This window comes from Poecilia reticulata, linkage group LG6 (assembly GCF_000633615.1).
Source record: "Poecilia reticulata strain Guanapo linkage group LG6, Guppy_female_1.0+MT, whole genome shotgun sequence".
NCBI lineage: Eukaryota > Metazoa > Chordata > Actinopteri > Cyprinodontiformes > Poeciliidae > Poecilia > Poecilia reticulata.
This window is the reverse complement of record NC_024336.1, coordinates 26,792,365-26,815,095: the sequence shown is the minus strand read 5'-3', so window position 1 is coordinate 26,815,095 and position 22,731 is coordinate 26,792,365. Positions and strand designations below refer to the sequence as shown.

General features: G+C 37.4%; 1 protein-coding gene across 3 annotated transcripts; it reads left to right on the top strand.

The window, feature by feature from the left end:
• Positions 1-2,715: 2,715 nt before the first annotated feature.
• myo5c (myosin VC) lies at positions 2,716-22,725 on the top strand. 3 transcript variants are annotated; one of them, XM_008412022.1, is made up of 40 exons: positions 2,716-2,834; positions 3,075-3,185; positions 3,272-3,443; positions 4,614-4,758; positions 5,577-5,733; positions 5,824-5,967; positions 6,762-6,843; positions 7,072-7,179; positions 7,264-7,370; positions 7,447-7,712; positions 7,802-7,883; positions 7,959-8,099; positions 8,171-8,293; positions 9,644-9,727; positions 9,847-9,978; positions 10,056-10,153; positions 10,254-10,340; positions 10,423-10,534; positions 10,778-10,989; positions 11,069-11,234; positions 11,921-12,067; positions 13,061-13,225; positions 13,286-13,379; positions 14,415-14,478; positions 14,555-14,829; positions 14,908-14,971; positions 16,117-16,197; positions 16,289-16,469; positions 16,554-16,647; positions 16,729-16,792; positions 16,872-17,040; positions 17,123-17,207; positions 17,291-17,383; positions 17,474-17,628; positions 18,972-19,061; positions 19,163-19,310; positions 20,054-20,339; positions 21,395-21,569; positions 21,643-21,723; positions 22,477-22,725. In XM_008412022.1, the coding sequence occupies exons 1-40, from the start codon at positions 2,808-2,810 to the stop codon at positions 22,627-22,629; spliced, it is 5,220 nt and encodes a 1,739-aa protein (XP_008410244.1). In that variant the 5' UTR covers positions 2,716-2,807; the 3' UTR covers positions 22,630-22,725. The 3 variants fall into 3 exon arrangements, with proteins under 3 accessions (XP_008410244.1, XP_008410243.1, XP_008410245.1); XM_008412021.1 differs by having other exon boundaries at positions 19,160-19,310; XM_008412023.1 differs by lacking the exons at positions 2,716-2,834; positions 3,075-3,185; positions 3,272-3,443; ... (1 more) ...; positions 5,577-5,733; positions 5,824-5,967 and having other exon boundaries at positions 6,764-6,841; positions 19,160-19,310.
• Positions 22,726-22,731: the final 6 nt, after the last annotated feature.

Below are 22,731 nucleotides of genomic sequence, written 5' to 3'. Positions count from 1 at the left end.
AGAGTTACCACTTTAGTTCAAAAGCCATTAATAATCTACTGATTATGGAACATGCAGGGGTCAAGGTTTTCCACCATCTGGTTGTTCACAGTCAGCATTACTGGCCCTCAGCATGATGCTGTCGCCACCATGCCTGATTGTTGGGTTTAAAATTCTCACTTTGGCTGCTCCAAACAAACTTAACTTCTTGTCATTGTTGCCTAATAACGCAATCTTAGTCTTGTCTGAAAAGACACATTTTTGTTTTTGTGTAATTTTTCCTACTTTTCGGGGGGTTAAGAACATCTCAGCTCATGGGAAAGTGAAACTTTCTTCATCTGGACGTTCTGGTTCTTGAGTTGTTTGATTGAAACTTGGACATAATTCATAGTTCAAACTGAATAATTATCCCAAATGCTCATTAAATCTGGTTGGAAATGCCTTCCCAAAGCCCCAATCTCAACCTTTTTGAAAGTTTCTGGATTCTGCATAAAAGCAAAGTTCCAGGAAACCAAACAAATTAAGTCACCGCTACCGTTTCTGACAGGAAGAGACCAAACGTTCAGCCAAAGTTAAACAAGAAGGTTGTTGATGGCTACAGAAAGAGTTTCTCTTCAGCTGACTGAAAGACTCCTAACATGTGGGAATGTTTGCATAAATTTGAGCTTTATAAATAATATTACTCTGTGGGTTGGGGAAACGCCACATTAAATTTAAATAAACACACAGTTCTTGCTTTTAAGTCAATTAATTTATATGCTGTACAATTTGCCCTGGAAAAGAAAATGAATGATGAACAAATGTAAGCGCCACGTTTGATTTGTGGGATAAGAAATGCATTGGACTGCAGTGTTTCATGGCAAAAAAAGAAAATTGGTTATTATGGCCAAAATTATAAAAATGTTATTTCTAAAAAATATTTGAAAACCTTTGGACTTCAGCAGCAGTTTTATAATGGCTTACATGTCAGATCAAGCTGGAGAGAGATATTAATTTGAGAGAAGTGATCCTTTATTTTATCTGAAATGTTTTAAAACATGAATTTGAATGCTAAAATTTCTTTCTCTTATGCTACGATAGCATCCTGTTTATCTGAATTTAAAGACAAATTTGTCTATTTTTTCCCCAACTATTTAAACTACTTGCAATTTTCAAAACACTAAGGTTTTCCCATTGAAAAACAAACCAAAAATCATATTTTTACAGTGACATCGTACTACGTCACATTTTGCATACAACGTATACATTTTGCATAAATTTTAAAGTTATGTTTAATTATCTCCATGCTGATATATGATTAACCAACCAACTTTTTCCCTCTGCCGTTTCCTTGTGAACTAACTTGTTGTTTTGAGACTTTGACAGCTTTTATATTTATGATTTAAACCCGTTCAGGTGTAGAACTTCGTCCTAAATGTTGGTGAATGTACCGAGGTCGTCGAGGTTTGCATCCGGTTTCTTTAGTGGCGAGGATCCTTGATAAAACGAGCACACCCTCAGACGGTGAGACAAGCCTGTCATGAGACAGAGGGGCGGAGACAGCCGAAGTCCCGAGCAGGTGAATTACAAGCCGGGCAGGAAAAGACGATACTTTCCTGGAAGTTTCAAAATAAAGCTCAGGAATCAGTAATCTACTTCCTTGATTACTGGATCAAGCAAAGGAAGGATTTGATATTAAAACATGAAGGAGGCATCACTAGAGGTGGGTAAATTGTAGTAGAGTAAAATTAAATTACTTCAAAATATTTTTACTTGAATAAAAGTTACTCAAGAAATTACTTGAGTTAAAAAAGCACTAAAAGAAGGTATTCAAGTATTGAGTAACTGATCAGAACATCTCATTTAATATTTTACAATGTCATCAAAGGGATAAAAAAAAAAGTTGCATTCAAATCTGGGAATTTCAAACACTAAAATGAAAAAAAATACAAATGAATAACAATTATAAAATGACAAATTTTAAACAGCATAAAACATGAATTCAATAGTTAAAAGTATATTTTATACATTTATATTATTTATGTCTTTTTGGTCAAAACAGGTTTGCTGTTCAGTTGGTAAACTTACTTACACTACTAGGTAGAGAGTCCAGAAAGTTTATTTCATTATTACTGGTGACTTTAAGGAGATGATAATAATATAAGACAAGTAAAATCAAAGTTATGGTGTAGTTAAAATATTCCTAAAGATACTTTTTCCCTCAAGAAAATGTAATTGAGTAAATGTGACTTCATTTTTTTAAATATACTTGTTAAAAATGAATAAAAATGACAGATGTAATACATCCAAATACATACAAGAAGATATTACAGTAGTTCTTCTGGTGGTAAACATACTTTACAGAAAGAATTTAAACAAACATGCCAAAATACTGCTTTTTGTACATGATATTTATGCATAATTATAATTGTAAAACAACTATCTTAATACACTTCCAATCCAACCATAGATTAACTTTTTAAAACAAGCATCACCTCCAATTTCTTTGGGTATTTCCACACTGTTGCACTTCAAATACTCTTTCTTTTAGTTGTTTTTTCATAGTAAAAATAAAGAAAAACAATTTTGTGACTGACTTACCCACACCTCCAATCTATGAATGGATGGATTTGGTCGTAATGTTTTTATTTTAAAGTATCTTATTTCCTTTAGTGGGGCTCTTATTGTGAAAACCCTTCCCGGAAGCGCGATCCTACTCTGTGAAACTTGTTCGGTGATTGTTTTATGGTTGTTAGAAACAAGTGCAGTCTCTCAGGGACTTTATGGCAACTTGGAGAGAAAGTACAGGGAAGCAGCAGGTGCTAAAAAACACAAAGTGAAGCTCAAACATGGCTTTATCTGAACTGTACACAAAGGTAAGAGTCAGCTGTTTATTATTTTTATACTGTTAACATATGTGTGATGTATTTGACGTTTTCACAGACATATGGAAACGTTCCCAGTGTTGTGGGAGTGTAACGCATCGTGAATATTTTTTTTATTTATTATTATTTTTAATTTTTTTTAGGAAATATAAACATTTATGTACAATTAAAGTGACGTTTATGCTTACTTTATGTAAAAATCTTAATTATTTTTTCACTCATTTCTTCCAGTATAACAGAGTGTGGATACCAGATGAAGAACAAGTATGGAAATCGGCTGAAATCACTAGAGACTTCCACTCGGGCGATGATGTTCTTGAATTACTCCTCGAAGACGGAACTGTGAGCAAATAAAACATCTACTTGCAACTCTGATGACTCCCTAGATGTGAAAATGAGCATCTGACCTTTGACTTGTCGTTCTGCAGGTTCGCCTCCACCCGGTTGACCCCTCCAAGCCCAAGCTGCCCCCTCTCAGAAACCCAGACATCTTGGTAGGGGAGAACGACCTCACGGCTCTCAGCTACCTGCATGAACCTGCGGTCCTGCACAACCTCAAAGTCCGATTTGTCGAGTCCAGAATCATCTACACCTACTGTGGTAAGGGTATTTATTTTTATGCCTTACTCAAGTGTCTTGCAGAATTATTAATGCTCAGTTTTAATCCCTGCAAAAACTCAAAATCTTACCAAGTGCTTATAGTTTCTAGTGCAAAACGAACTTTTTTTTTTAGCCAAATAACTGTTGAAAGAAAGTCATTCAGGACACACAGCAAACATGTGAGGCAGAAATGTCAACTTTTCATTTCTGGCCACATCAAGACCATGAACTGTAAAACATTTGAGCTGCATTTAGTTGTGTCTACTCTCTTATACTCTTTAAGTCAAATAAACATATCCAGTTTTAGAGTTTTAGATTTTGAACCTAAATGTAAGTTTGTGAAAGATAAACTTACAGCAGTGAGTTGTGTTAACTTTTTATTCATTTAGTCAAACCTCCAAGAGTTGAATATACTGAGTTTTTAGGTTTGCACTTAAAAAACTGAAAGAAGAAAAAGACAGGAGTGGGAGCTATTTCCCAGAATGCTTAGCGGCATGTTTCTGTCTCCTGAGGTGGAAGTGTGTTACGTTGATCTGACTCTGGTGTTTTATTAAGGCAAATGTTCATTTTAATGCAATTCTCAGTTAGCAAAGCTTGAGGATAATGTCCTGATCACACTAAATGTTTCTGAGCTGAATTCATTGGGATGTTTAATAAAATTCATCATCAGATCAGAAACTTTGTTCAAACAAGAATTTAAATTAATCTAAAGTTAAATAATTAGTTATTTGAACATGATGTTGTGAGTGAAATAATAGAGAAATGTGGCTCTTTAACCAGGTGAGACCAGTTTTTTAGTTAAAACTCACAATTCAAGATGAATTAAGTTAAAAAACAATGTTTAGACAACTTGCCTCTTGTTGTTAAATCAACTTTATGAACTTTTATTTCTGAGTTTAAACCAAAACAGTTTTTTTGTGACTTAAATTGCATTTTCAAGGCAGCAGGTGGACTTTCATTTTCAACTTAAACCACCTTCAAATATTTTACAGTGTACTCAAAAGGCCAGTTGTGGTAAAACTTGTAAAAAAAAATTACCCATTAAACCCATTTACATGAATCCCAGTAAAACATTTTTATAAGAACAGAATGTGGACAGATTTCAGGTGTGTTATTATTGCAGACCCAGGTTTTGCTTTCGGCTCAGACTCGCTGGTTCCTCTTTTCCAGGTATCATTCTGGTCGCTGTAAATCCGTATAAACAGCTTCCTGTCTATGGAGACGCTATCATTCATGCTTATTCAGGCCAGAACATGGGAGACATGGATCCTCATATATTTGCTGTGGCGGAGGAGGCGTACAAACAGATGGCCAGGTAACAAAATGTACAAATCACTTGGAATATCGTCTGACTTTTCTCTAAAACCAGTCAAACATTCTCTGGATATAGCTTTAGATTAATATGTCGTGGCCAGTTTTTTGTTTTGCTAATTTGTTGTATTAGCCAAGAAGAAATACAGAAACTCACACATCCAAAATGTATACATATATGTAATTATTTAAATCAGTTTTTTTTTTAAACCAACAAACAAGTATTGGGACAAGAGAAAACATCTGCAAATATAACCAAGAACAGGATAATAATCATAGCACTACTTTCCTGCTCCTTTCTGCTTGAAAAGGAGGAGAGATAGAGAGATAAACAGGCGTGGAAACCAATCTGATTAAAAGAAATCAACACGTACAAACAGATTTATTCCTGAAGGAGATCATTGCTACCAGTTTCAGTTTCCAACGAGACTTGAGGGTCGTCAGAGTGAAACTGGGGCTCACGTTTGCTATTCAAATGTTGTTTCCAATTTCTTGCAGAAGTAATTTCTATTTCAATCAGTTTGATTCTTGTGCATCCTGTGATGCTATAGCAATTTGAACTGCATTTTAGAGAAGCAGCATTTAGCTTCTACGCAAGACAAATCTGGAACAAAATTCCAGAAAATTGTAAAACTGCTGAGTTCGTTTAAAGCTCGGCTTAAAACCCCACCAGTTTATTGTTGCTTTTGAACCACAATAAATGAAAAACTAACCAATATTTTGATGTGTAATGACTGTTGATGACTTTGTATTTTCGTGTTTTTATGATTTAAAGCACTGTGAAATGTGCTACATAAATGATTGACTGATTTTCACTAACAGGAACCATAAAAACCAGTCCATCATTGTGAGCGGGGAATCTGGAGCGGGTAAAACCGTCTCGGCCCGTTACGCTATGAGGTACTTTGCTGTTGTGAGCAAATCTGGAAGTCAGACTCGGGTTGAAGACAAAGTGCTGGCTTCCAATCCGATCACAGAGGTACAATTTTACCCGACATTTTGAAGCAACACAATGAAGAATCAACAAAAAAATACTAAAAGGTGTTTTTGTCTCTTTTTTTTTCTTCAGGCAATTGGAAATGCAAAAACCACCCGAAACGACAACAGCAGCCGGTTTGGGAAATACACAGAGATCAGCTTTGACAGGCGGTATCGCATCATCGGAGCGAACATGAGGACTTACCTCTTAGAGAAGTCCAGGGTGGTTTTTCAGGTAGGGAAAAAAGATTAATACAAGCCTTGCAAAAGTATTTACACCCCCTTAAATCTATTCACATATTTTCATGCTAAATTCAAAAGCAGAGCATTGTTACTTAGTGGAAGGGAGAAGATGCACTGAAGCTGCATTCACAGCAGGCAAATGCGAAAAATATCAGATTTTTTCACCGCAATCTGAACCCGCCCGATTCCGATCTTTCTTTTGCTTTGCTTCCTTTCTGTTGATGTGATCTTATGACGATTCTGTCGGCTCTCTGCTTTAAAATTGATCCAGAATTGGCTCCGTCCATTATTACTTTAGTAAAGTGAGCGCTGCTGTGTGACGTCTGTGTTCTTCTTCTGCGCATGCAGGTCGCTTTGGGGACGTAAATCCTTCGCTCAAAAGTCTAATTGCAGTCAGATTTAATTAGCAGTATGAAAAATAAATCACATTTCAGCAAAAACGTTGTGTGACAGTAATAAACCTAAAGATGCATTTCTGTTAGCTACTCCTCTGATTAAATGTAACACAGATGGATTTTTTTTTTGTTGCCATTTTGGTAGTTGTATTTAATCTTATTTAAATGCACCAAAGTGTTGGTGGTGAAAACCTTTTATTTTTTCCCTTCCAACTCTTAATGGTGTCCTGCTTTCTGCTGTTCTGTCATAAGATCCCAATAAAAACGTAACTAAATGAGACAAAGGTCAAGTGAGGAACCATGAATGTGCTGTTCTTTTTACATCATCTTTGTAGATATTTCATATATTCATATGTTTGTTTTCTGTTGTCCTGCTTTATTGTTTTTGTAGGCAGAAAATGAGCGTAATTACCACATATTCTACCAGATGTGTTCGTGTGCAGACTCTGCAGAGTTTAAGCACCTGAGACTGTGTGAGTGTTTGTCATGAGTTGTTGTTTCTGAAGGCTGGATGCTCAGCTGACTTTGTTTTACCAGTGGATATGAACCCTTTAGCTAACAGCTTGAATAATAAGGAGTTATTGCAGTTTTTGTTTGTGTCTTTTTAAAAATCTGATGGGTTTTTTGGTTCTATTTTCACAGAAAAACAATTTGGTTTCACTCTTTTTTTCTTGATACTTTGTCGTCTTACTGATTTGCAGTGAGTGCCGATGAGTTCAGGTACACCGGCATGGGTGGCGACATAACCATCGATGGTGTGAATGACAGGAAGGACTTTGAAGAGACTCGACAGACCTTCTTCCTTCTGGGTAAACTCACCTCACATTTAAGCATTTTATTTTTCTTCATTTCTCACGTTTGCCTTAAGATGCAAACTTTTTTCTGACATGCAGGTTTGAAAGAGGACTTCCAGTCAGACGTTTTTAAAGTTTTAGCTGCAATTTTGCATTTGGGGAATGTGGAGATCAGAAGCTCTGGGGACGACAAGTCATCAGCTCCTGTGAGTGCTTTTCAAAGTAAAATGCGTGCCGATTTCAGCAGGTGGAATTAAAAAGCTCGTCGCGTTTATGTCGCAGCTGAGCGATTCACACCTGGCGGCGTTCTGTGACCTGCTGTGCGTGAGCGCGGCTGAGCTGGTGCGATGGCTGTGCAATCGCCGGATCGTTCTGGTGGCTGAGACGGTGGTGAAGCCGGTTCCTAAAGAGCGAGCGGCGGCCGGCAGAGACGCTCTGGCTAAGCAGATCTACGCACACCTGTTTGACTGCATCATCAGCAGGATCAACACGGCGCTGCAGGTTCCTGGGAAACAACACGCTTTCATCGGCGTTCTGGACATCTACGGGTGCAAATGACACTTCCTGACTTATCTTCCTTCATGCTTTTTTCCTGTTTTCCCTTCATCGTTAGATTTTCTTTTGCTCTTCTCCTCAGATTTGAAACGTTCGACATCAACAGTTTTGAGCAGTTTTGTATCAACTATGCAAACGAAAAGCTCCAGCAGCAGTTTAACTTGGTATGAAACATATTTTGGTTTTCTGGCTCCAGCCTGGTGATTTATGAGCTTTATATTATGTCTCTTCCTTTTCAGCATGTGTTCAAACTGGAGCAGGAGGAGTACATGAAGGAGGACATCCCTTGGACGCTGATAGACTTTTATGATAATCAGCCTGTCATCGACCTGATTGAAGCAAAGATGGGGATCCTCGACTTGCTCGATGAAGAATGCTTAGTAAATGTGTTTTCGACTTTTTAAGCTGTTTCTGTTAAATCTGCTGCTGACATTGGAAAATCCTTTTGCAGTTTCCTCAGGGAACAGACCAGAGCTGGCTGCAGAAGCTGTTCAACTACCTGGAAGCCAATCCTTTGTTTGAGAAGCCCAGGTTATCAAATGAGGCCTTTGTGATTCAACACTTTGCAGACAAGGTGGAGTAAAACAACCCAGAGTTCGCACGATGTATGTCTTCGAATTATCCTTATGAATCTTGATTGGTCCATGTGTGTGTGTGTTTTTTTTGTGTTTTTTTTCCTGAAGTAACGTAAAGCTCTGTACCAGAGTTAGAATTATAGTTTAGTTTTACTTCATTGTGAGTTTTTGTTTATCAAATTCAACTCATTTTAATCAGTTTTTAGATTTCTAGATTTTCTCAGCTAAATATTTTCCAGTTTCAGTTTAGTTTTTATTAGTTATAGGAATACATTATGTTTCTTTGTTCTTTTGGTTAGTTTTTAGTTGCAGAATTCATAAAGTGATGGTATTGTATTGTGATTAGGCACACATCACTTGGGTAATGAACACTCAGAAGATTACCGACTTTGGCGGTTAGACTAGCATAAGCGGCGACAGGATGACTACATAGTACCGTAATTTGTCGATAAACCACAACATAACATACATTTCTGCTGAAAAATTTCTAAAAAATGTTTACTTTATTTCACTAAAAGTCACTACAATGACATGCTGGGTTCATCCCTTAAGCATCTCATCTCCCACCTAACAAGCATGCTAACGACCTTCTCATCAACAGCTGTCAAACTTTTATTTAAATCTGATAAATGTTCTAAATTAGTTGTATTGGTGGAAGTTTGCTTATGGGAAAGCGACAAGCAAAACCTTCCATTTGAACCAAGCTCCGTTTGTTCATAAAGTGATAAATTATCCTTTTAATCCATCCGTCCATTTTCTAACACCCTTGTCCCTCAGTGGGGTCGGGAGGCGCTGGTGCCTCTCCAGCTAACGATCTGGGCGAGAGGCGGGGTCACCCTGGACAGGTCACCAGTCTGTCGCAGGGCAACACAGAGACACACAGGACACACAACCATGCACACACACACACTCACACCTAGGGACAATTTGGAAAGGCCAATTAACCTGACAGTCATGTTTTTGGACTGTGGGAGGAAACGGGAGTACCCGGAGAAAACCCACACATGCACAGTGAGAACTGTGCAAACTCCATGCAGAAAGACCAGGGCCAGGAATCGAACCCAGAGCCTTCCTGCTCCAAGGCAACAGCTCTACCAACTGCACTACTGTGCAGCCTTTATCCTTTTAATATAAGCCAAAAATATCTCATTTTTAATTCCTGTGTGAGAATTTAGTGGTGAAATCTGGTCATTTTATGATAAAAAAAGGATTATCAGTTATTATTATCTTCACAGTGAGTTATTTGAAAGATTATGCAGAATGATTTCTGTACTTTCTAGCTACTTTTCCAAGGCTTGAAGCCTGTTTTTTCTTTTTTTTTTTTAATCTAAACTTTGTTTCCTGAGCAGGTTGAATATCAGTGCCGAGGTTTTCTTGAGAAGAATCGAGATGCTCTTTATGAAGAGCTGGTAGACACGATGAGAGCCAGCAAGGTGATCTAAGTTTATAAATAATAATAATTGCAAAACACGTCGAAAGTCTTACACAAGCCAGGCAGAGCAGCTGTTTTTCCACATTTTAACACATTTCCTCTGTTTGCGCCTGCTATCAGTTTTCCTTTCTGGCACATTTTTTCCAAGAGGAGGAGCCGAGCAGAGCAACCAGTAAAGGCATCAAAGTTAAATCAGCCAGGCCTTCGGTGAAACCAGCCAACAAGCAGCTGAGGACCTCAGTGGGAGATAAGGTCAGTTTTTGTCATTTATCTAGAATAAACTAAGTTTCTTGTTTTTTTTTTCCTCTGAACGTTGTGATTTGATGCAGTTTCGCAGCTCCTTGTCTTTACTGATGGAAACGCTGAACGCCACCACCCCTCACTATGTGCGCTGCATAAAGCCCAACGATGAAAAACTCCCATTTGAGTACGTTTTTGTGGAATTGTATTTGGAATATTTAGCTCCTTATTCACCAAACTTTCCAGATTATTTTATTTTTGTTTTCTTTTTGCTACTTCTGCTTTAGATACGACTCGGGGCGAGTGGTGCAGCAGCTGCGGGCCTGCGGAGTGCTTGAGACTATTCGGATCAGTGCACAGAGCTACCCGTCCAGGTGACTCTATTTGTGTAACTTGCAACACATTTATATCTGTAAATGCTTTCCCTGAAAAATCTTTTCGTTCTTTGTTTTTCAGGTGGACGTACATCGAGTTTTACAGCCGATACAGCATCCTGATGTCACACGTGGAGGCAGATTTCAACGACAAGAAACAAACCTGCAAAAATGTCCTGCAGAGATTGATTCAGGTCAGCTGTAATTTTCCAGTGTTTCTCAGTATGAGACTTAATATTCATACACCTGAGACTTTTTCACATTTTGTCAGGCTTCAAGGAAAGATGCACTGATTTACTTCTTTCTGTATCAGCTGACACTGATGTGATACAGAAAAACAGTGCTGAATTGACTTAAAATGTGTCTTTTTTAAACATAGACATAAATGTGCTATTATGTGTGTTTTGATATTATGTGTGTTTTGTCTTCATCTCCAGGACTCCAACCAGTACAAGTTTGGCCGTACAAAGATCTTCTTCCGCGCCGGACAGGTAGCTTACCTGGAGAAGCTGCGTCTGGATCGACTGAGAGGAGCCTGCGTGACGATTCAGAAACACGTCCGTGGATGGAGCCGCAAGAGGAAATACCTGAGGATACGAGAGGCGGCCGTCATCCTGCAGCAGTACATCCGAGGGAAGAGGACGATCCGGTTAGGGCTCGTCACAGAACGCAGAGTTTTGGTGTGGCGCTCCATCGCAAAGCTAAACTATCGCTTGTCAAACTTTCAGTAAAACGGTGACCGCTGAAACCCTGAAGCGGGGCTGGGCTGCTGTGGTGATCCAGAGATACTGGAGAGGTTACCGCATGAGACAGATCTACCATGCCGTCCAGATGGCCTCCATCACCATCCAGGCCTTCACCAGAGGATGGATGACCAGGAAACGCTACAAGAAGGTCTGCAGCTGAGGCAGAGTTGCCAGATTGGACAGGTTTCCCCCCAGTTGGGCTGCTTTTAAACACGCAACACACTGAAAAGAAAAGAAGATTTTAGGCTGCTTTTCACATTTGGAGGGTTTTAAAAAAGATTTCAGAAGAAAATTATTTCAAAATAGTTGTCATTGTGTGGCAGAAATGCACATAACTTTTAATTAAACGCCATGTTGTTACATTTATCTTATTGTTTGACTTATTTTGAAATCTCTAGAATCTGTTATATGTGACATTATCAATGGTTAATCATTTTTTACACTGCAAAAACACAAAATCTCACTAAGTAATTTTGGTCTAGTTTATAGTGCAAATATGTTAGTACACTTGAAATAAGACAAAACTAACTTATCAAGTGTCTAATAGTAGTATTGAAATTGGCAAAGCAGAAATCCCAGGGCAAAGTCATGATTTAAAAGGACATATTGCCACAGAAAACTCAAATCTCATTGTGTTCAAAGAGTCAAGTCTGTCGTAAAAGGATCTGGTTCTGGTCAGAATATAGTAGGACAACAAAAAATGTTGCGTATTATCACCAGCCTGAATGGAGTCGATGCTGAAACGGCCCTGGAAACTGTCAGTCTGAGCTGAGATTCTGGAAAACTCTGATTTGTGAAATATGTTGGTCTGTGTTTCTTTATCTAATTTTGCAGATGATGGAGGAGCACAAAGCTCTGGTTCTGCAGAAATATGCCAAAGCATGGCTGGCCCGGCGGCGTTTTCAAACCATGCGCCGCCTTGTGCTCAATGTGCAGCTCTCCTACCGGGTGCAGCAGCTCAGGAAGAAGAGTGAAGAGCAGGTGAAAATGCTTCTCATTTCAGCTTTGAATTTTATCCTAGACTAATGCATGCACTGTTAAACTCAATGTTACTCAGACTTCTGAAAGATTTGTGTCTAAATTTAATTTTACCTGGAAGTGATATCGACATTGATGCCTTAAAACCTAAAAAAAACGTCATAACCAAAAGATAAATCATTAAAAGACCAGGAAACATACAAAAGCTGGTCATCAATTATAAACTTTTTGATTCAATAAGGATTTTTACATTAATTATTGATCATTTCGGTGCACTGATCCACTTTTTTCACTTACGATATCGATACTGATATCAGTATCTGAAGTTTAGTATCGGCCAATACCGATCTGATACAGGTTATTTAAAACATTTTTTTTAAACATAGACATACATGTATTGAATTACAAATGTATTTGACAACTTTGCACCAGTACAGCACACTTAAATGCACCAAAAGCTTCACAAGTTTGGTCAAACATTTAAAAACAACACAATTTAATTTGTTCATTTCAAAGTAAAATAAATAATAATAAAAAGTAAAACTGGCTAAAACAAAATGCTGACTGTCTTGATCAGAAATGTAAAAGTAAACACCTACAATCCTTTTTTAAATGGTTCAGAAAGTGTATTTGGGAATTGTAATTAAAATGAAAAATAAATAATAAAGCATAGAATTAGACTGAATAGATCCATCCTCATTGATTTTCAGTGTCGGATTTTAATACAGATATTAATATCCGTTCGGTGCATCTCTAGTTTCAACTGCAAACTTCAGAAATTCTGTAAAACAGACCAAGACAAAGAAATGCACATCTCCAACTGAGAAGAGCATCAATAATTTTTAGCATACAATTTTAAAAAATCATAAAAATAAATGTTTTTAACACTGATGGTGTTGTTGCTTTCCTCGTTACCTGTCAGAAACTGACTTCAATGCAAATCTGCCAGGTGTATGAATAGTTTTAACAGCGGCTGAGTTTGTATTCCTCCTTCAGAACAAAGAGAATCGAGCATTAATGGAGAGACTGACGAGTCTGGCCAGCAGCCATTCCCAAACGATGGAGAAACTCCACAGTCAGGAGGCGCAGCTGGAAAAACTAACGACCCTGAAGGCATCACTGGAGGAAAGAGAAAAGAAAGCAAGAGAAGAGGCGAGCATGGTTAGTCTCAAAATAAATGTCTGAACTCAAATATATATATANCTTTTATTTTTACTTTAGACAATTAATCAGCTTCAAAGGCGATTTGAAGAACTAAACACTGAAAAGCAGAACTTGGAGAAAAAGCTTGAAGTTTCCATCAAGAAAACCAAAGGTAAAAAAAAAAGTCAATTTTTTTTTTTACACTTAATATTTAAAGTTGTATAAATATATCCAGAAAGACCATCAGATAACAGAGGAACAATTCTAACAATTCAGAAAGTATGTAGCATGTAAAATATTCAAGAGGAAAGTAGCCTGGAAATTAAGGAGGAAGTCAGGAAAAATCTTAAGCTTGGAGACTTAACAGATCGGCACCCTACGCACAGTTTTAAAAGTTCTCTATGGTGAGCCCAGTTTATTTGTAATTGACCAGAGTCAGGAATAAGCTAACATTAAAAAGCAAAAGGCTAAGATTTTTAGAGAATTAACCTTATCGTGAGGTTTTATGCTCCGTTTATGACCAGCATTACTGTGATGATTCCCGTCACGAACTTCGTCATCAAGATACTTTACAGTAGCGAGCAGCTGTGCAAAACAGTTAATGGAAGTATCTGAAAGCTGGCACAAAGTTACTCTGTTTTCTTTTTCTTTAAACAAAGAATACTGTGTAAAAAAGTAAGACATAAAACAAAGGAGACAGGATTAAATAAGTTTATATTTCTGCCTCTCTCCTTTTCAAACAAATAGTTATCACAAAAATTATCAGACTTGAATTGTGAAGGCAAATATATTTGAAATAAGAAAAAAACGTTTACCTGCTTTTCCTCTGTATTAGGATCTTTGGAGAAAGTCAGAGTGCTCACTCCATCTTTTTTTATCTGATACATTCTGACATATTCCGTTGTGTAAATATGTAAAATTAATACATTTTACAAAGGATGTATCATTATAATTATATGTTTGTGCTGCTGTTCAGCAGAGATGTTTGTAATGTTATGTTTCATATTTTATATATTTATGGTTTTCTGGTTTAAAAATATTATATTTTATGAGTTTTTGTCAAGTTATTGCAATCATTCAAGTGGTATTTATCCAGAAATAAAAAGTTTGATTTAAATGTAAAACTTAAACCCCTTCTGTAGTTTTACAGCATACATTGTATGCAATCTTTTTGCCACCTGTATGACCAGTTTTTTACGTCTTACAGAAAGTTTTGATCAAGTAAAAAGAAGCCTCCTGGAAGAGAAAGAGAATGAAGTTCGGCTTAGAAAGTTCGTATTTTTAAAAATGTAAAATAAATCTTCAGCATGTCGAAGCTGATGAGGCTAATAACTGATTTCCTGGCAGGATTGCAGAGAACAACACTGACATCCAGAGACACGACCACGAGAAGGAGCTGGAAACCCTGAAGGAGGAGCTAAAGAGACTGAAGGAGGACAGAGTGAGTCTCCAGAGGAAGGTTGAGGACGGGGCGCAGGTGTGCTCTGACCTGCAGGAACAGGTCATTCAGCTCACCAAGCATGTGAAGGTCATCCCGGAGCTGCGCAGAGATCTGAACAACCTGCAGAATCAGAAGGACAACCTGGACCGTAAGATGAAGGAAGAGTCGGAGCAAACAAGAGGTTTCCAGATTTAACACTCGTTTTTCACCACCACTCCTAAAATAAATGAAGCATTTAGGTTCATTTATTCTGTTGCAGCTAAAACGAAGGAAATTATAAGACAGCTGCTTGGCGGTTTTATTGAAGAGGAAAAGCTTTTGGGGTAAACTGGAGTTTCATTTAAATTTTTCACATTCCTCCTGTTATTTTCCCTTTAAAGCTGCACTACATAACTTTTATGTTTATATATTTTTTTACATATTTGTTGAAGCATCACCATGTTGTGACTGTATAATATGAAACCTATAATCTGTGAAAAAATCGATCTCCACCTCCTCCGTTGCCTTCCGAAGAAATTAACCGCTGTCGGTCAAAAACAACCAATCAGAGCCAGGAGGAAGGACTTAGCGCTGTCAATCATGCATATGAGCATGCTGCTAAATGTTATAATGGCGGAAAAATAACTTACCGTTACAGAAAAACTGACATCGGTGACTATGCTAACTAGCCTGAGTGTTCACAAGAGGCTATGCTAGCTGTGTTGTGACTGATAGCACAAAGACCCGCCTCCTGGCTCTGACTGGTTATTTCTAGTGCTGGGAAAAGGCAGATGAGCTTGATTTGTTTTGGGGTTGTTTCACAGATTACACTGAATTACAAATTTTATTTTTATTTTTTTTATTTTATCTGGGGTTTCAACTGAATTATGACTATTTTGCGCCACTAAATCCCAAAATTACATCCATTTTTCTCAAACAAGTCAGATTTTTATTCTAATTTGATTTAGACAAATCTGATCTTCTGACTAAATTAATGACATTTTTGTGAAACTATCCGTTCATTTCCGTTAATATTTGTCATCCAAAAAAAGGTTACAGGAGAAAACAAATAGTTTTCTGACAGAGTGTATTAATTAAATGTTACAAACGTGGAACACTGATAAGGATAAGTATGTAAATTGAATATTACGACTTCATTGTTCAAAATCCTCTGAGATCCCATCTCAGCTGCACTACATAACCCAGATTATCAGGAAACCGATCCAGATGTGAGAACAAGTCATGCATTTTGATGCTCATGTTGATCCGTAGTTCAGAAAATTTTACCCATTGAGCAAAACCAATGTGATTTTTGGATTCAGCACATCAAAATGACCCTGAAACTGTTGAAAAGCCACAGATGTTTTTTCTTTTTTGGCTGTTGACCATTATTGTCTGTCTCATGTTATAATGTCACAACATGGCAACAATTTCAACAAATATACACAAAAAATATTTTTTATGAAAGTTACAAACTGTTTTTGTGAAGGCTTGTTCCAGAAGACTCTGAGAAGATTTATGAACTGGATGATGTGCAGGAAGCCTTTGAGAGTCTGCAAAAAGCCACCAGGTCTGGAAGTTAACCTGTATAGTTTCATTTCTATTTAATACTCGGGTAAAATTACTTCTGCACAACCAAATCTGTCACATGCTAATGGCAGGTTACTGGAAAACCACCAGAAGGAGCAGAGGGAGACGTACGAGTCTCAGATGGAGGGCCTGACTCTGAGAGTGGAGCACCTTCAGAACGAGAACGGAAAACTGCAAAATCTTTTCCAGGAAAAAAGTAACATCAACGAGGATATTCGGCAGGAAGTGTCGAGGCTGAGCAGTGAGAACTCGGTATGTTGATGTGATCTTGACCTCAGAGTCCATCGTGACGACGGATGAAATGCAAAACTTTGTGTTTTTTCCTGCAACGACCAGGTGATACCGGAGCTGAAGCTGCAGGTTTCAGAGCTGCACAGACAAAAGCAGGAGCTGGAGACGGTTGTTAGGGAGCAGAACAGCGAGTTGGCAGGCGAGCTTGATTTTCAGAAAAGTGCATCTCAGTAAAGTAGAATATAAAAATTTAACTGTTGAATTTTTTGCATCATGACAGAAAAAAATATGGAGATCAGCAACATTCTCCACAAGAAGATCACAGAAGAAAGCTCCCAGCGCAGGTTAAATTTAAATATACCGTTATTTTTTTCTCAATCAAAGTGTCAGTTTATCATTTAAAATCATCTTACTGTATTTTAGACATTTTGAGGAGAAAGCCAAGGAGCTGGAGGAGATCAGAGAGGAGCTCCAAGTGAGGATAGAGGAGCTGGAGGAGGAGAACGAACATTTGAAGAGGCAGCAGCTGATGGAGGGCGAAGTGAAGACAAAACTGAGAGAGGAGACGTCGCAGTTAACAGCTGAGAACATGGTGTGTGTGTGTGTATGTGCGTGTGAGTGTGAGTGTGTGGGTTAAAGTTAAAACAGAATAAATCTCTTTTTTTAAACTCCAGGACTTGGAGGAGCAGCTTGACCAGAAAGATCGCTGGATTAAGAAACTCCACAGTCAAATAAAGTGCCTTGAAATGTCACAGAAAGGTTGTTATATTTTTACTTCATAATAAAAATATGGATACATTTTAATTTTACAATATTCACTACATCTCCTGTTCCTCACGCAGCAAAACAAGCTCCTGCTCTTCCTAAAGAATATCTTGGCATGTTGGAGTATAAGAGGGAGGATGAAGCAAGGCTCATTCAAAACATCATAACTGGTCTCCTCTGCCTGCTGATCAGATTTTATTTATTTATTTATTTTTTCCCACATTTCAACAGGATAACAATCATTTAAATTTAATTCACAGACCTGAAGCCCAAAGGTGTGGTGGTCAATGTGATTCCCACTCTCCCAGCCTTCATCCTCTTCATGTGCGTCCGCCATGCCGACTACCTGAACGACGACAACAAACTGAAGTCTTTGATGAATGGGATCATCCAAGGGGTCAAAAAGGTCGTCCTGGTGAGGCTGATTTTCACTCCCCGTTACTGGAAACGCTTCATATGTCAGGTTTTATCCCCTTTATAACTGTTGAGACGCAACTTGAAGTACATACATCAATATAATGATGATTTAGTTCATGGAAGTGAATGACTGTAACGTTTTTAAACTGTTATTTTTAATTATCATGTAACAAACAACTTCAATGATTTGCAATTTGGCCAACATGTTTGAAAATAAAGTGGATTTTCTCTAATCTTTACAGGGCCAGGATGATAGACACATAAATATTCTTGTTAAGATTTTATTGTTTTTGCATCAGTTAATGCTTTCATTGTCATTTTTTAAAGTGCATTATAAATAAAAGTTTATTATTAATAATATTTGGTTCATTGTACTTTGACTGTAGGTTATTAAGAAGCTTCTCACATGGTTTCCCATCACATTTTTATCGTTTCCAGCTTTTAAACCTTAAACTTTTTCACTCATGTAAAGTTTGGAGCTTTGTTGTTGTTATTTCAGAAGCGTAGTGCTGGCTCTCTTTATCCTTTGCTAAACCAGTTTTGATGTGTAATTGTGACAATGGAAAAGCCTGAATACTCGATAGTGTCCAAGTTTCAACTATAAAACTATAAAAACGTGTTCACTCAGTTCTTTTTGCACGGTGGCAGCATTATGCCACGGGATTGTTTTGGTGCTGCTGCATTTCACAGAGCAAAATCAGTGAGCTGTCAAAATTAATTTGTAAATTCACATTATTTTAACAGCGTTAATTTCTTTTAACGAGCGATCAACGCACAGACTTCTGTACTTTCTGGAAGTCGTCTGTGCTGCAGTTTGGACGTAACCTCCGTCTCTTTTTCAGCTGTTTCCCAACGGGGCTAATCTCCCGTTTCTTAAAAAGTAACCTCTGAAACGGTGACACTTCTCCTACTTGGCCCCGTTTTGTGTTTCTCAGAGTCCCAAAATTATTTTACTGTTGTAGACAAATTTTTACATGCAGCGGCTGAAGTAACACTAAACTGCTATGAGCAAATAAAAAACGTGAAATGGAAGCAATGATCCCATAACTTGTTAAATTCTATTTTAATCAATTAATAAAACCAGGTAGAGCTCATTCACGCAATTAATTAATTAATCGTGATTAATTCACATCAACCATGTAATTAAGCAGATTAATTTTAAAATAATTTCTCAGCTCTAATAATCAGTCAGAATGTTTCAGATGCATTCTGTAAGGAACAAAATTAATCCAACATTCATGTGTTGGTGTAAATGTCTTACTTGTATTCAGCCCTAAACTCCAGGTCTTTCTTGTTTGGCTGGCAGTCAGTGTTGATTGCTATCTTTTTTCTTTCTTTCAGGCTCACCACAAAGACTTTGAGTCATTGTCCTTCTGGCTCTCCAACACATACCAGCTGCTCAACTGTCTGAAACAATACAGCGGGGAGGAAGTAAGAAGTTCCTGCATCGTTCTGGTTCAACCTGTCTGCACTACAGTGCAAGGTTTTGTTTTTGTTGAGCTTTTTCCTCCGTGTTTTCCCCTCTCTAGCAGTTCCTGAAGCAGAGTACGCCGCGCCAGAAGAAGAACTGCCTGCAGAACTTCGATCTGTCCGAACACAGACAGATCCTCAGCGACCTGGCCATACAAATCTACCATCAGCTCATCTCCGTCATGCAGAAGACGCTCACACCTGCTATTGGTGTTTTTCACAAACCATTATAATCACATCCTGCTTGTTATGTTGGGCTGTTTTCCTTACATGTCAAACGTGTCAAACATCCGGTTTGCCATAAAGTTTATTGTGGCTCAGAAGCACAATTAAATAGAACCTTGTATGCTTTAATACTATTTTATCAGTCAATTGAAAGCAGTTTTTAATTGATTGTTTGATTGATTAGGGCCACAGAAAAAAAATTCTGAAATTTTTTTTTGCAGTTTTGACTTGATTAAAAGTCAGAATTCTGAGAAAAACTGAAAATTCTGAGGAAAAAAATTGAAAATTCTGAGAAAAAGTGAAAATTTTGAGGAAAAAGTTACAATCTTGAGAAAAAGTGAAAATTCTGAGAAGAAAAGTGAAAATTTAGAGGAAAAAGTGAAAATTCTGAGAAGAAAAGTCAAAATCCTGAGTGTTTTTCTCAGGATTTTGACTTTTGATCTCAGAAGATTAGAGCCAGAATTATGTTTTTTTAAGTGAACATAATCTCCTCCCAGAGTTTTTACATGTATTCTGCCAAATTGCATCAATGTGAAATAATGTTCAGTATTATTTAACTTTAAGAAGTTCTCATCGAGTGCAGAGGCGACTATTTATTCAAATTTTAGAGGTTCGTTAATGGATTTTATCAACACATTTTACCACACCCGGCTCTTTCAGGACAGTGATCTGACTCAAAATAAAAATGAGTTTAATTTAACCCAACGCTGCTGTGTTTATCCCAACAGTTCCTGGTATGCTGGAGCATGAGAGCTTACAGGGGATCTCTAGCATGAAACCGACCGGCTTCAGGAAGCGGTCCAGCAGCTTGTATAACGACTCGGAGACGTACACCATCTCCTCCATCCTGCAGGAACTCTCTGTTTTTTATTCCGCCATGAGCCACCACGGCATGGAGCAGAGCCTGACCAAGCAGGCCGTCAAACAGCTCTTCTTTCTGATCGGAGCCACCACCTTCAACCAAATCATGCTCCGCAAAGACATGTGCTCCTGCAGGAAAGGGATGCAGATCAGGTCTGTGGCTTGTTTTAGAAACATCCGAGTAAAGCAGGAGAATGTTGATTTTACTCCAGTAACAGCAGAACTACTTCAACATGCTTTTACTCAAGTAAAAGTAAGAAGTTCAAGAGTAGAAGAGTGACTGGTTCCAAGGTTACGCAGTCAAACAGAGAAAAATGTAAACTTGCGTCCAAATTATGGTATTTTGAAAACTAGTATGAATAAAAACTAATGCAAATAATTATGAAATAATTCAGATATACTGTGTGTGAGACGGGGTGAAGAACTTCCAGTGCCAAACGGCACAGCAGGTAGAAAGTAACACTAAAAATAAACCTTGTGCACAAACAAGAACATTTACTTTAACTTAAACTGTAGATGTGTCTGAATCTGGTGCATTTTTTGTTTTTTTGCATTCAGTGAAGTTAGCAACAATAAAACGGGTCATGCTAAGAAAAATAAATAATAAAATACAAGAATGACGTCAATATTATGAGAATAAAGTTGTAGTACTATGAGAATAGTCATAATATAAGGAGAATAAAGTCATAGAAGAATTGAGTCCATTTGAGAATAAAGTCATATGAGAAAAGTGATCATATTATGTGGAAAAAGACATATTACTAGAATAAAGTTGAAATAATATGAGAATAAAGTCATAATATTGCGTGATAAAGTCATATTAAGAGAATAAAGTCTGAATAATATGAGAGTAAAGTATGAAGTATTATGAGAACAGTCACATTTGGAGAATTAAGTTGATATGTGAATAAAGTCATAATATTACGAGAATAAAACAAAGTCAAAATAATACTAGAACAAAGTTATAATAATACAAGAATAAATTCATATTTCAAGAATAAAATCACATTATGAAAATAATGTGACTTTCAATTTCATTTTATTTTTTCTAAATGGCCCTAATGCTCCATATTACTGAAGTAAAAGTAAAACGTACAGTGTAGTAAAATTGCCCTTAAACGTGTTTTTGTTGTTGTTTTTTTCCAAAAAGTTACTTGAGTGAACTGTTTCCTGCCCTCCTCTGACTTAAAGCTCCTCTCTGGCGTCAGGTGTAACATCAGCTACCTGGAGGAGTGGCTGAAGGAGAACGGGCTGCAGAGCTGCGGCGCCATCGACACGCTGCGGCCTCTGGCTCAGGCCGCCTGGCTGCTGCAGGTCAACAAATCCACCGACGAAGACGCCAAGGAAATCGCAGAAAAGTGCACCGAACTCAACCCTGTTCAGGTAAATCCAGTGAAATCCCAACCAACCACGTTCTGATGCTTATTTTAAGCCCAAACTCCAACTTAAATTTCAGATTGTCAAGATTCTGAACTCCTACACACCCATCGATGATTTTGAGAAACGAGTGACATCATCGTTTGTTCGCCAAGTTCAGGTAAGCTTCGAAATCAATCCATTTACAGATGGATTTGATGTATTCATTTATTTCAAAGTGGTTTTTAAAAACATGAAAGCAAGCAATCAGTAGCACAGAGAAAACATGAATACATAACCAAGAATAACATTTTCTGATTGAAAAGGAGCAGGAAGACGTGAACACTTATTTAATCATCTCAATTTGATGAAATATATTACTTTAATTAAAAAGTAAATAAATTGACAAAAATCACAAAATGTTTTGTAATTTTTTTTAAATTACAAAATATAGTTAAAACCATGTTATAATATTCATGTGCCTGTTCAATATATTGTGCTAAAGAGGCAACAAATAAATTATATTAAATGGACACAATGGATACAAACTAACTCATGAAAAGACAAGAAATCTGCAGATAATAATAATAATAATAATAATAATAATAATACTGACAACTGTAAATAACTGGACATACATCAAAATAATTACCAACTTTTTGCCAATGTAAACCTATAAATTCTTTATATTCTGTTATATAACAAATATTTTTTTAAAAACTGATGATTATAGTAAGATAACATAATGAACAAAATAATAATGGTAATAGTAACACAGATGAAAGGAAGGAAAAAATGCATATTTGTATTAATTCCCACTGTACAATGTGAGTAACACAGCATTGTATTTATTTTTAATCTGATTGATACTTGGGCATTGTTTTGGTTCCGTACTCAGTTCGTTTCATTGTTTGACCTCTTGTCTTTGTTGCAGTCCTTCCTTCAGGAATACGAAGGCGCCACACAGCTGATGCTGGACACAGATTATCGCTTCCAGGTGACGTTTCCCTTCTATCCGTCTTCAACGGCGTTGGAGTCTCTGCAGGTTCCCAGCAGCCTTCATCTGGAGTTCCTAACCAGGATCTGACACGGGAATCCTTAAACCTGTTGCTCATCTGGAGTTCCTAACCAGGAACTCCAGGTCTGACATGGGGATCCTTAAACCTGTTGCTCATCTGGAGTTCCTAAC